At 50.2% G+C, this 14,697-nt stretch overlaps 1 protein-coding gene across 1 annotated transcript in view; it reads right to left on the reverse strand.

Annotated features, from left to right (window-relative positions):
• Positions 1–14,697, reverse strand: part of pcdh2ac (protocadherin 2 alpha c) — a 33,089-nt gene that overhangs the window by 13,328 nt on the left and 5,064 nt on the right. Inside the window, exons 2-3 of the mRNA XM_061234535.1 lie at positions 11,642–11,700; positions 4,324–4,409 (exon numbers count right to left, since the gene is read on the reverse strand). Of these exons, the coding sequence (XP_061090519.1) occupies positions 4,324–4,409; positions 11,642–11,700 (145 nt within the window). The remainder of the gene's footprint in view (positions 1–4,323; positions 4,410–11,641; positions 11,701–14,697) is intronic.

The raw sequence follows: 14,697 nt of genomic DNA on the forward strand, positions 1-14,697 counted from the left end.
GAGACGGTACGGGTAATATTATTTGATATTTGGCTGCGGTGTGGAAGCAGCTTGCGGTGAGATTAAGCTCCTGAGCTCTGGGCTCAGCTGCGGCTGGTGTAGGGAGAGCTCCAGCAAACCTGCACCCAGAACACGGTGTTCATCCAAGGGCAGAACCGGCCCCTTCGTCAGGGTGAGAGAGAGGAAGCTGGCAGCGGCTACAGCGGTTGATAAATCACCCACTACTGTTATCACTTACTGCACAAAGCACCATCCTCTCCGGGCAGGCAGCGGGGAGCGGGGAGCGCATGTTAAAAAGCTCCGGTCCGGAGACTGCACTGCAGCCCGGAGGAGAGAGAGGTCTTTAACCTTGAGTCTTACATAACGGCCGCGCCGAGCCCACGGACTGCCAATGAGGGCCCGCGTCGCCACGGGGCCCCGGGCCCCCGAGAGGGGCGGCAGGTGCTCCGGCCCCGCTCGTGTCCGCAGGTGTCCACACCCGCTACCACCCGCTCCCTGCCATCAACCGAGTCGCCGACGCGTGTCGACCTGCAGTCAACCTGCCCCTCGTCTGTGCGCCAGAGAGATCTGAATATGTAGGTCACCCTCCTCTCTCCATCTTCCGCTCTCTCTTTCTCCCTCTCTTTCTCTCTCTCTCTGTGCCCCTCTCTGGTGCTCTCTCTCCTGTACCCCCCCCCACCTCCCTCTCTCTGCGTTCTGTTCGGACTATGAATGGTTGCCGTGGAAACTGCAGCAGCGGTAGGGCTCCTTCGCCCGGCGATGCTGTTGATGGAGAACAACGCTCCGCTCTCCCCTAGCAACAACCAACCCGACCGAGCCAGCGCAGCCTCCCTCCCTCTCTCCCTCTCCTCTCATTCGCTCCCTCCCTCCCTCCCTCTGTGCCCCTGTCCTGCCGGGGGAGAGAGAGGCTGATGAAGACTCTGCTGAAGCTGGGCGTCGTCCATCAGAGCGAGGTGCAGGAGCGGAGAAGGACCGAATACCGCAGCCCCCCTCCCCCCCCACCACTCCCCACTGCTGCCCTGCACACTCAGGGGCCGTGCATTCCTCTGCTTCACAAGGCCCACATTTCTCCTTCAGAGCTCCTGCCGTTTACACCTAAAACCTGAGCATTGTGCTCCACGGCGGAGCTGGTAAGAAATCATCGTGTGCTGAGTGTTCTTTAAGGACAAACATTCCTCAGACCTCCCAGTGATCGAACAGAATGCATGAGGGCTGTACAGCGCAGACTCACACACAGCCCGGAGCAGTACGCTAGACACCTCTCCAGCCAACGGCCTGGCAGAACAGCCAACCAGAACCGGGCCTGGGTCAGGGTCAACCACACCTGGGTGAAATACGTCCTTGTTTTCGCTTCACTTTACCGAGCGGAGCTTGTCTGGTGTATCGCCACCTGCGAAATACTCTCAGTGCAAACTCTACATCCTGGTCCTCTCGGTTGGCTCAATTCCACCAGGCGAGATCGTTTGAGCACAGAGAAGTACTGGAACGGTCCAGAACCGTCGCGTATCGACCCCAGGTCTGCAGCCACCCCAGCGGAAGCCCACACGGCGGACAGGGTTCTCGCTGCGGCGCTCGTCCTCCCTGTCTTCCGTCACGCGGACAGGGAGCAGGAGTCCGGCTGTCACCCCTCACACACCCAGGTGTTACCGGGGCCGGTCCAGCGCCGCCAGGCTGGGTTGTTCCAGGGCCCGGGGCCTGTCGATACTCCCTGAGCCGCCGGCTGTAACTCTTCCGGCCGGACAGCAAATCGATGGGGGAGGGAGGACACTCACACACGCCCAAACGCTGATTCCAGCGCCAGGGCAGTTTGTCAGCACCAGCACCTTCTCCAGCAGGACGTTACAAACGGCCTTCCCTGACAGGTTCCTGCTCTCTGGGTCATCCTCCGCCGTTTAATTGGAGCAAATTATTTGTTCATTACCCGAATAACTGCATCCCCTCTTCTCTCTCTCTCTCTCTCTCTCTCACACACACTCTCTCACACACTCTCTCTCTCTCTCTCTCTGACCCCATTACATTTTATTGCCAGCCCGTTCTGGGATTAATCAAATCTCTCATCAAGTACATACTGACCTTGACTGGGTCTTTGATTGTGCCCCACTGAACAAATTAGCACATTAATTAAGCAAAGACAAATCAAGGAAATAATCCGGTGCCCGCAAATCCCCACCCTGTGGAATAATGTCCTGCTCACCACCGCTGGCTGCACAGATCTCCAAGTTCATGACTGTGTCAAAGGGTCAGTGTGGTACAGTCAAGACTGCAGTCAGTCAGGCCAGCAGCTGTAACCCATATTCCGCGCTCCTCTTTAATAGCTAAAGCTAAGCAGGTCTTGGCTAGGCTAGCACTTGGATGGGAGACCCCCCCTGGGAAAGCTAAGTGCTGCTGGAAGTGGCGATGAGACCTAAGGCTCTTTCCAATCACTTATTCAATCGCATTCTGAAAAAAAATACTTCTGCAAAGGATGCGCTCTTGTTTCCTTGCTCAAGAATTCATTGGGAGCCTCCTAGCTCCTGGCATTCAATGGGTTGCAATGTCCTTACTGATGGAAGACCTCGATCGATTGTCAGTAAGGGAAATGAATGAGGAGACATGGAAGGATAAAATATGCGGTTGGAATAAGCCCAAATGTTCAGGCTAGCTTCAAGTAAGCCAAGGTTCTGGCTTAATAACTTAAGCTAATGTGTCGAGAGCTTTTCTGATGTAAAATGGCTGCCATGCATAACCAAGCTTGGTGCCAAACATTCCGAGCGGTGCAGATGAGGTTCCCCTTTCTCTGTAAAGCACAGGTAACGTGGTTCAGCATTACAGAGGTATAATCTTTCAGCCCGACCACCCAGACTGAACCCACCCCACCTGTTCTGTGGTGGCCCTCCCAACTCTCCACTCCGCCCGATCTATAAACAATAAAATTAAACAATTAAGCTGTTGCATTTATTTCCCTTTGCAATAAAAATAATGTTCTTTCATGTTATGTTGTCATTTGAAGCTATCTGTTCAGGTAACATTTAGGGACCAGTACCATTTTAAGAGGGTTGTTTGAGCATCGGAATTGGCAAAAACAGGACCGCGGAGAACACAACTGGCTTCACGGTAACCGCAGGACCTCGGTCAGACCACCGCCTCGGCAGGAGAATGCGGTCAGCGAACATCACCGCGAATCCCTCCCTTACCCCAGTCTGGAACCACTGAACCCGCCCATACACCCTACGCACAGTCCATGGCCTCCGGAGACAGGGGAGCAGTGCTGAATGGCCTCTGAATGGGATCTTTGTGCCGTGGCCTCCGATTCTCTCTGCGTCCTGCTCTAACTCCCTCTCAGGCTGTAGGGCGCCCGTCCACAGCAGTGTGACAACGCACACGACCGCCAAGGCAACCCCCAGCGCCCGCGGACACGAGAACCTCGGCTCCACCCGGCCCCTCCTCAGACGTCTGCAGACATTAGGAAAGGTCACCCGGTCATTCCCGAAGGTCACTCTCTCAGCCTCGTGCGTGGGCGTGAAGCGGGCTGCAGAGTCAGACCCCGGCTTACAGCGCAGAGACAGAGAGCGTTTCTCTTTCCCCCCCTCAACGCATCACCCTCACAACACGCACAACATGAAATCATTTAAAACTGAAATTATCGAAATCGAATTAAAGATAGAATTTTACAAATTAATGACATGATTCATCAGACGCACAAAATCACTTAGAATACACATAAAAGTGGAAATGAATAAACTGACACGTCTGATTAAGCCTTTCATTTGGTCCACGGGCATATTTAGGATGCTACCGAGGTGCATAGGCATGAGAGCCGTAAACACTCAACCCCGCGTGTGTGGAATATTAAAACTACTTTCGCCGAAACGCAGAGTCATCTCCTGCTGTAGAGCAGGGGAGCGACGGGCGGGTGGGCAAGAGGCTGCTTGTGATGACACAGCAGAACTACCCATAATCCCTCACTGCCCGTCCTACAGGGTTCCATATGGTCCAGCGCCTGTGAAGGACACGGCTGCTCTGAGGAGAGCCAATGGGCTGCTTCGCCGTGGGAGGGCCGCACACCCTGAGTGACAGCGCCCGTGCGTGGGGGGGCGGGGTCAGAGACACGTATGGTGCTGCATAGGTACGCAGCTCGAGGAGAAGGTCTACAGATATTCTGTCTTGTTGACCGTGTCCGATGGTATATGCTGCCAGCCCTGTATGTCTCTGGTGTAGTCAGTCCTGCTGTGGCTCAGCCCGGTGTGATTGGCTCTCCCTATCCCGGATGAGACCCCTCTGTCCCAGACGAGCCCCCCCTCTGTCCCGGACGAGCCCCCCCTGTCCCGGACGAGCCCCCCTTACCGGCGGCGCTGGAGACTGTGGGCCAGTTCTGCACCAGGACCCCCTGAGCGCCCTGCATCACTGAGGACTCCTCCATGTGCACCGAGCTGCAAGACACAACACAAACACACGGGTTACACACTCACAACCTGCTACACACATCTCTTACAACAGCACACACACACACCATTCTCTAATACAAACACCTCTTACAACAGCACACACACTCACAACCTGCTACACACATCTCTTACAACAGCACACGCACTCACAAGCTGCTACACACATCTCTTACAACAGCACACGCACTCACAAGCTGCTACACACATCTCTTACAACAGCACACACACTCACCATGCTCTAATACACATACCTCTTACAACAGCACACACACTCACAACCTGCTACACACATCTCTTACAACAGCACACACTATCATATTTTTCACAGAGGTGCTAAAGAAGAACAGAGTGAGAGCAACCAAATCGAGCTAATAGGGCATAATGTCTGTGAGAAGGATCTCCCTATGGTATTCACTCAGGAATAAGGCACTTCTGTGGCAAGACCATGTATAGGGCAGCATGGGGACTTGGAGCCAGATTTGGTAACGGAGTCATTTCTCCTCCCATAACTTCTCCACTGTTTTTTGTTGTTTAATGGTGCTAATTTTACATCCTTTTTATTCCCCACTTCAATAACATCCTTCATAAACCTGAGAGGCAGGTACCCCCTCCAAAGGCATGCTCTGCCTCCTTTCCGTTTCCAATCTGTAGTTCAGCAGCTGAAGCTCAGCAGCCATTTTGCCAGGGGGCCATTTCATAGGTAGCGGGTGAGGGTAGATGGCTAGTGCCCAAATGACCAGAACGGGGGCCCATGCACAGTGATGCTGGCTCCACTGAATGACAGAAACCATTGATCCTCTTGCCTATACCCTGTCCATCTGCGTGAAACTGGACCATCTGGCCATCTTCATTCCACATAGTGAGACAGATACACCACCCCATACCTCTTCCATTAACCTGATTTTAAGAGTGACACAAGAGCAGTATCTGCTCCGGAAGCTGCTTCCCCACATTCAGGATATTATACTGTAAATTGGGGGGGCCTCAAGCTACGCAGAGCTGGGATGGGCTGGCTTCAGAGCTCCGGTCATCCGGTGAGCAGGCTTCTGGGCCGTTTCTAATCAGGACACTGCAAAGAACGACTGTGAAAGATTACATGTTTTGTTCTTCTAATAAGACTTGGGACAATACACTTCTCTTATTAAAAAAAAAAGTCAAATAACTACAGTAAGTCTCAATATGAGTATACACAAAATATAAATAATAGAGTATATCACTATAAATACTTGTTGAGATTGACTTATGTTTGGTTCTCGCAGTGAATCTTTGTCAAATTGGAGGCTGCTCTGCTCAGTATCCATGCCAACCGCGTTGTAGCTCTGGAAGTAGGCTTACAGCCTGATCTGAAAGGATTGGTGCTTCAGCGACAGAGGAAAGCCGGGGAAAAAAACTCGAACGCGGTCGTGAGCTGGGTGGGGAGGACGGCTCGGAGTCGTTAACCGCACCCCTCCACCGGATTAGGGAAGCGGATTACGGTGGCAGAGTTTGCCCTGATAAAATCTGATCCACGCGAGGACGTGGCACGGCCGTGGAGATGCTATCGCCCTGGCACTGGCACACAGACGTCAGCTGGATCCTCTCCTGGGGGTGGTGAACGGAGAGGGGGAGCAGCGAGAGGTGAGACTCCTCCATTACTCCAGTGGTAGGTGTGTGTGAGTAACCACCGGGGCTCATCCACAGCCCAAGAGGCATCAAGTGGTTTGTTGTTGGAGTTGAATTCTCCGCTATCAGCTCAGACGCGCTATTGTCATAAGTGCCTGTTGCATATGAACTTGGTTTGTGGTTTTGGGGGGAGGAGGGGGGTTTGTAAATGCACAGTGCTGTTTATGAAGCTCAACATGAGGCTAGGCTATGCTTTAAGATGAGTCTGAGACCAAGGCAGACGGAGATGAGGACTCAGCATTACGTGGCCTGAGAGAAGGGAGACCAGAGCAAACATGGGATACATTTTACCCAGAGCGCTACAGAGGAACATCCCAAACAAGGACAAAAAAAAAACCCATCCGCTCCTGTTCCTGCTGCAGATACAGCTGTTACTCCCAACCCCCACTCTGTCCCTCCGTTAATGCCTGGACCACACAGCACATGGAACAACCTGGTGGAGACCAAAGCTTGAATTTCCCTTTTCTGTCATAAGGTTTACCTTGCCTGCTCTTTAAACTCCAGAGACATACTACAGACTGATAAATAATGCCGGCGTTGGATGATATATCAGAGTAATCGAAACGGCGAAACACTGCGGAAGAACAGGCAGCCGCAGTTGTCAACTCCAGGAACTGAAGTGTGTTTGCGATGAGTCATGGTCAATGTCTGGTTGGAAAAACACCAGAGCAAATTGAGGCTGACGCTGGAATAATGTTATTTAGTCTTGGCCCTTTTCTGTGACTGACAGAGTGCCTGTGCTCTATATTTGATTGATTGGTGTGGGTTTGGCATTTCTGTGCTCGATGGTGTAGGCTGTAATTAGTCTATGATCAATGGCGTGGGGTGGGTACTCCTTTTCAGTGGAGTCAACTGGGCTCTATCTGTGATCGCCTGTTTGGTCTGGACTCTATCGGTAATCAGCTGTTTGGTCTGGACTTTATCGGTGATCGGCTGTTTGGTCTGGGCTCCAGATTTAATTGGCAGAGCCACTGATAATAGCCTACACCAAAAAAAGTTATGCGCCATACCAGGTGTAGGAGGGAGACTTAGCATAGGTCGGGCTGGGAAGTCTATGATGAAGGTTCAACTTAACTGGAGCCAAGATATGGTCAAACAGGGAGTGCTCGGTGCTGTGGGCGTGGCTATATTTGAGTGACAGTTTGGGTTCAGTGTCCTTGCTGGGCATTGTGAGGAAGTGACTGTACTTTACATTTCCCCCAGAGACACTGAGGAGTTCTGACTGACTGAGGAAAAAAGGGGAGAGAGAGAGAGAGAGAGGAGGGGTAAGAAAGGGAGAGTGAGAAGGTGACAGACAGAGGAAAAGAGGGGGAGGGAGGGAGGGACAATGAGAGGATGGAGGTCCACCATTTTAGCTCCAGTCGCGGTGGATATTTACCGACAGCCTCCGCAGAAACCCCGGCCACGGCACTCTTCATTCCTCAATTCTGTTTATGTTTCCATGGCAACTGCCTTCTCTCTCCCTCTCCGCTGTCTCCGCACCCCTCCCTCCCCCACATCTCTCTCCCTTCCATCCTTCCTCTTCTCTTCCTCCATCCCCCTCCCCCGCTCAGTCTCTTTCTGTACCACAGCGGCAGTAAAACTGGGTGTGGCCGCTGCACAAAGGTAACGTTGCACCTGATCTTTCTGCCAGGCAATGGACTCGTAGTGAAGGGGGCGCAATTCATGTCATCGTTCATCATAAGAATATTGCTCATCAGTTATTTTAATTACCCTCATAAGCGGGGAATGAATGTTGGACTGACATTAACTCTACATGTTTATTTAGCTTTAAAAAGCAATAATCTAATGAACCCTTTTCACTGGTTAATCTGATCTTTTTTTCTGGCGCATCCATCATGTCACCTTCCCCCTCGCCCTCCCTCTCCCCCTCCCCCTCCCCCTCCCTCTCGCCCTCCCTCTCGCCCTCCCCCTCCCCCTCCCCCTCCCTCTCGCCCTCCCCCTCTCCCCCTCTCCCTCCCCTTCTCCATCTCAGCTCGTCTAAAGCATTGCTACAGGCAGGCAGGACAGCGATGCACATCTCACCCCACAGCAGCAAAAGGGGCACAGACACACACATACACACAGACAGAGACACACACACACACACACATACACACAGACACACACACACACACACACACACACACATACACACACAGACACACACAGACACACATACACACATAAACATGCAGACACACACACACACACAAACACATACACACAGACACACATACACACATTCATGCACACACACACATACACTCACTCCCTCACACACACACACAGACACACATACACACATGCATGCACGCGCACACACACAGACGCACATACACACATAAACACGCAGACACACACACACACACGCATGCACACATACACACACACGCACACACACATACACTCACATACACACACACACCCATTCATATGCTCACCTGCATGCACATACACATATATACACATACATATCTGTACACAAGGAGGAGCTTTTTTCCGAATGGTAAGATTTTGAAATCACGGAGGGTAGCTGGATCTGCATTGCAGTGTGGGGTGTGTCTGCAAATCCAACCAGACTAGATTTTAACATGGTGTCCATGAGTCTTTGTGTGCGTGCGAGTCTGTGTGTGTGTATGTGTGTGTGTATGCACAATCAGAATTTTGAGTGAAGGATAAGTAATCATCTTTAGGTGAAGAGTCTAGCAGTCTGTGTGTTTGAGCAGAGTAGTTTGAGCAGCGAGGATAATGTGAGTGATTGTGTGAGTTGAGGGAGATATGGGTGAATGTGTACATGTGTAGATGCACTGTACATTATGGGGGAATGAGCAGGGTGTGTTTGAGCAGAGTAAATCTCAGTGAGGACAGTTAGAGTGATTGTGTGAGTTGAGGGAGATATGGGTGAATGTGTAGATGCACTGTGCATTATGGGGGAGTGAGCAGGGTGTGTTTGAGCAGAGTGAATCTCAGTGAGGATAGTGTGAGTGATTGTGTGAGTTGAGCGAGATATGGGTGAATGTGTGAATGTGTAGATGCACTGTGCATTATTGGGGAGTGAGCAGGGTGTGTTTGAGCAGAGTAAATCTCAGTGAGGATAGTGTGAGTGATTGTGTGAGTTGAGGGAGTGAGCAGGGTGCTGATGGTGCAGGCTGTGTTTGAGCAGGAGTCCCGGAGAGACTGCAAGTGCCTCATGCACTATTAATGAGACCCAATGCTACTGCAACATGATACGCTCATCAACAATCTCTCTGAATACCCTCACACACTCACACACGGGCACATACACACACACTAACACACACACATGCACACAGTGGCATACACACACATACACACGCACACACACACACTCACATATACACAAGCATACACATATGCACACACACATAAATGCAGACACACACAGGCACACATACACAACTAAAATAATCTAAACAGACCCCACCTCCATTTTAAACAAGCTCGGCCATTCTGAGGGAAATTGAACATGCTGCGCTTTTTTGCAGTGTCCTGGCATTTCAGAAAAGCAGCACATCAAAAAAGCAAGTTTCGTAACACTGCACCAACACTGCATTCCTCCAGAGTCCTCAAATTGTAGTTAATAATGAGCAGCACATCCAACAAAAACATTTCACAACATATTCCTGGAACGGATGTTCGTATTCCAAACAAAAGCCAACTATAGTGCAAAATAGAGACAGCTGCTTTTGCTCAAGACCATGGACTACCATGATAGGAATATTTATTTGTCTGTGTATTAAGTACACAGCACACACACACAGACACACATTTACAAAACCAGCAAGTCCTCATTACATCATTTACCTTCAACCATAAACTAACCAGCCTGCTACAAATACAGGAGAGAAAATTATTTCCTTTAAACTGTAATGGTCTATAATTTAAGACCAAGACAATGGTCTTAAAACTGGCTTTGGCTTTTTCACCAAGCTTTCCTGTTTTTAACAGATCATCCAAATTATTCCTTTTGCTTAATTACCTCTAATGTGGAGACATTAGCTTTGAGGACTTCACATAAAACCATTTTAAGTGAAAATAGGCTTTAAACTTAAAACAAATCTTTTTTCTTTGTTAATTGTTTTGTACGCGGAGTGCTCAAAGAAAGACCAGAAAGACACCTCAACAGTGCACCTGCAAGCACCCCCTGTTTTAACTGACGTACCTTCTGACAGATCAATAAAATCAACCAGTTAGTTCATTGTTATCAAATAAAGGTGGATCCTCCACCCCCCCAGAACGGTCTCACTGATCTTCTCCGACTCTGCAGGGGTCAAACAGGTTTTCCCTTTAATCTCTGTGTTGTCTCGGCTCCCTCTCCGCCCCTCCGCACAGACAGAGTAGCTGACGTGTTCGTCAGTGATGGGAGTCTGCTGTGGGCCCCACAGGCCGGTCTCTGATTGGCTGTGGGCCCCACAGGCTGGTCTCCGATTGGCCGTGGGCCCCACAGGCTGGTCTCTGATTGGCTGGACGAGGCGCGGCGAGCGTGGGCAGACCGTCCGTGTCGTCGGCGCTGTTTACCGCCGGTCCGTCGGGCGCCGCGCGCTTCCGGCGGTCTGCGTGAGGATCCCGTCTCTGAGGGACGCGCGCTCCGCTGCGGATGACCCACTTCTCCCCCAGCGGGGGAGCGGGGGCCAGATGGAGAGACCGGTTTTGCGCAGCGCTCGTTAGGGTCGTCGCCGGGGAGACGCGCCGTTCCCTCGTTAAGGGCGCCAGACGGGCAGGAGGTCGCCCAGATGTTCCCGGGGCCACTGGCGTCCCGCGGTGGCCTCTGTTTAAACCCGTCTCCGCCCCGCCCCGCCAGAGCACAGCCAAATTGGGCAGTTTTCCTCTTGGCTGGTTCCGGCGTACAGACGGCAGGGTATTCACCAGCACTGGCCTCGGTGGGATTGCGGGTCCGGGGCTCCATGCTGCTGCAGGCCAGTGGCATCGTGTCCTGCTTGTTCAGCCTCTGTCTCCCCTCATTCACTGCGCTGCACGCTCAGACCAAATGGCTGCAAAAGGAACCCTGTGACTCCATTGAACAACCAGCCGGTAGCCTAGTGGCTAAGTTACATGACTGGGACCCGGTAAGGTGGGTGGTTCAAACCCCGGAGAATCAGATTCACAATAAGATCCGTTGAGGCCTTGAGCAAGGCCCTTAACCCTGCATTGCTCCAGCGGGCATTGTCGCTTGCTTAGTCTAATCAACTGTAAGTCGCTTTGGATAAAAGCGTCCACTAAATAACAAATTGTTATCGAGGTCTTTGTGAGGCAAAATGGCTCTTTGCCCGGGTGATTCCATGCTTCACACCTATGATAGAGGGTTCCATACAGAAATAAAATGGGTTCCTCTATGGAGACAAGCCAAAGAACCCTTTTCCTCCTGAGAGTGCAGCATCTGGAGTTGAAATATGGCCATTGTGTTTTCTACGGGGGAGGGTGGAGGGTGGAGGGCTGCTGAACCACTTGTCGAGGAAACAGAGGGAAGCAAGGGAATGGAGGGAATGGAGAGAATGGAGGGAGGGGGAGGGAACGGAGGGTGGGGGAGGGATCAGAACAGAGACGTGTCTTACCTCTGCATTCCAGCTCTCAGGGAGGCCGAGTACCGCCAATCTGCATTTGGGGGCTTGGGCTGTAGAGAGGAGAGAGAGTGAGAGAGATGGAAGGAGAGAGAGAGAGAGAGAGAGAGAGAGAGAGAGGGAGAGGGATTGTGAAAGAGAGAGAAAGAGAGAGAGAAAATGTCAGTTGATCATGAGACAGTTCCATCACACCAAACGCAATCTTGTTTGAGCCCAGTTTGCACACAGAGCCCCGGCCGCTGAGGGGGGTGCGGTGGGGGGCAGGGAGGTTCGGCAGCAGGAGGGGCAAGGAGAGGAGAGGAGGGGAGAGGAGAGGAGAGGAGAGGAGAGAAGGGGAGAGGAGAGGAGAGGAGGGAAGGGGAGAGGAGAGGAGAGGAGAGGAGAGAAGGGGAGAGGAGAGGAGTAGAGAGGAGAGGAGAGGAGTGGAGAGGAGGGGAGTGGAGAGGAGAGGAGAGGAGAGGAGTGGAGAGGAGAGGAGCTCTGTGATGGAGCGCTAAACTGCAGCAGCCAGGTGAAGCCTCCCCTCCCCCACGCACATCCCTGCAGCGCAGCTCCAGATTGGGAGCACGGTTTCCATGGCAATGTGGGTTTTACTAAGCTCCCACTCTCTCAGAGACTCTGCCGCTCAGCGTGCCTTCACATTTCCCCCGGCCCCCTGCGGAGGTCAAAGGGCACTGTTAGAGCGCACGTCTGGACCGTCCAATCACATTACGGCAGCGTCGGGCATCCCTCTGATGGGGATGTCCAGGTAATCAGTGTCAAGAATCCTGGTTGCTGTGGTGACCACTGCTCTAACACATGCCACCATAGCAACAAGGTAGATAACCACATCAAAGTCCAGAGTTGGGCTCAATATTAGAACCCCCAAAAACCACCACTACTTTCAGGTCCGAGGCAGGCTGTTTTGCAGGATTACTAAGATTTAAAAAAATAGACCAACACAGGAAGTCAACAATGAATCGAAAGTATGAATGCGAGGGTGCTGAAAATGTGTCTCACCAAAACACAGCCACCACAAACCAACGCAAGGAAGCACATGCATTAGCCAAGCCACAACACATGAGCAGCCTTCCTTCAGCTGTGATTCACACAGCATGTCGCTTATAACACACGCAGAAGTGATAGAGGCAGACGGAGGAAAGGAGAGGAAGAGAGGGATAGAGATGGATTAAAATGAAGCTGAGGGGATGGGTGGAATGTAGGAGGAACGGAGAGATTGAAAGGAGGTGTGGAAATGGAGAGCGGGAGGTGAGGACGGGATGAAAGCCATTTCATCTCTCTGACACAAATGGCAAGCTGTCGGCGGAGAGCCCGGCCCGGCCCGGCTGTAAATAGGACACATTTCTCATCCTGAAATCCAATATCGGCTGTAATCTGGAAGGGGCTGAGAAGCCTCCGAACCAGCTCTGAGCTGTCTGCAATATTCCACACAATAAATAGACGCCTTGTGTGAAGGAACCAATTATGATTCCAGTTAGTATCATCTAAATAGACTCCCCCTTTTTAAACGCACAATGCGGTTCTCTGAGAAACTGGACGTTCTGCTGGCCCACATCCTTTCGGAGAAATAGTGCATAGTGCGAAAAGTTTCGCAACACTTTCCTTTCCCGGAACAGAAGAAAGAACGGCCAAACCCACCCACCCCCACAAACAGGCCCTCATATCATGTGGAATGCATTATGGTGTGTAGGAACTGAGATACAGCCGGAGCACCACCAGAGACTAGGGCTGCAGGATATATTGTATATTTATCGTTCCCGAGATATGAACATGCGAGAAAAACATAAAACACACGAACAGTATTTATTTAAATTGATGTTCTGCTAAACTGATTGGCTGTTCATTTGCAATTCAATAAAAGCATGTTGCAATTAATGTATTGACTTTTTTTCCGGTGGGCACAGCATATTCATTATCTGTTCGAAGTGTGCCAAAAGCAGAAAGACATTAGAATTGCGCACACTTCAATATTTGTTTATTTATGGCAAGTCATATCTTTGTCGCAATATTCAACGACGTTATCGCATATCGCGCATTCCCGTCATATCGTGCAGCCCTGCCGGAGACTATGCAGAAGAGAGGGGGCAAGTTCAACTTCAGCTCTGGAGATATGCGGACCCTCGGAGCTCAGAAATGAATGAGGGTGAGCGTCAGATCGCACGATGTACAAGAGGACTTTTTGTTTGAGAATCATACTTGGAATGCCTATGGTCTAAGCAATATTTCGACATATTCAACTCATTCCACAAATCTTTTTAAAAAGTTATTTTTAACGTGTTTTGGGTGCGCGTTGGTTACGTATTTCGTGCTTGATGTGACGAATAAACGGTCTATTTTCAGCTCAAAAGCAAAGTTATGTATTTAGTCTATGCATCGAAGTAAGAAATATGGTCACACTTTACAATAAGGTACATGAATTGGCATATTAATTGAATGACATACAAATGCATGAATTAGACATTAAATTAACTTTTCATTAGTTAATTAATTTATTATCAACTAACTAATGCATTAGTTACATGAACATTTATACATAAGCAAATAATGTATAATACGTTAACCATTTACAGATACATTGACTATTAACTTTTTTTCCATTCCAATATGAATTGGCATTAATTAATGTAGTTGTTAACATGAATTAATGATGCAAAAATACCTTACAATTCATGTAACCTCATTGCAAAGTGTTATCAAAAATATTTTATTTGCAGTGTCAGTATTAAAATGAATTATATTTTAGGATGATTCCTATTCTACTGCTGATCGTATGTGAATCAATGCTCCGATTCATTCTTGTATCAGTAGCTAATGTTTCTATCAGCATGATCACTGTTAATTCATACAGTGGCTACCGCTGATACGATATCAGTTTGTGATTTCATAGCTGAAATGTATGACAAAAAACAGTTGTTGTGTACATAAACACTGAGCTAGCTAGGCAGTTTGGTTGTTGCTTCCTATTCTACTGAAGATGGTAGATTAATCTGATGCTTTGAATCCCTTGTATTGGTAACTTACGTAAGTTAATGTTACCAATACATATGGTA

This window comes from Conger conger, chromosome 3 (genome assembly GCF_963514075.1).
Source record: "Conger conger chromosome 3, fConCon1.1, whole genome shotgun sequence".
Lineage (NCBI taxonomy): Eukaryota > Metazoa > Chordata > Actinopteri > Anguilliformes > Congridae > Conger > Conger conger.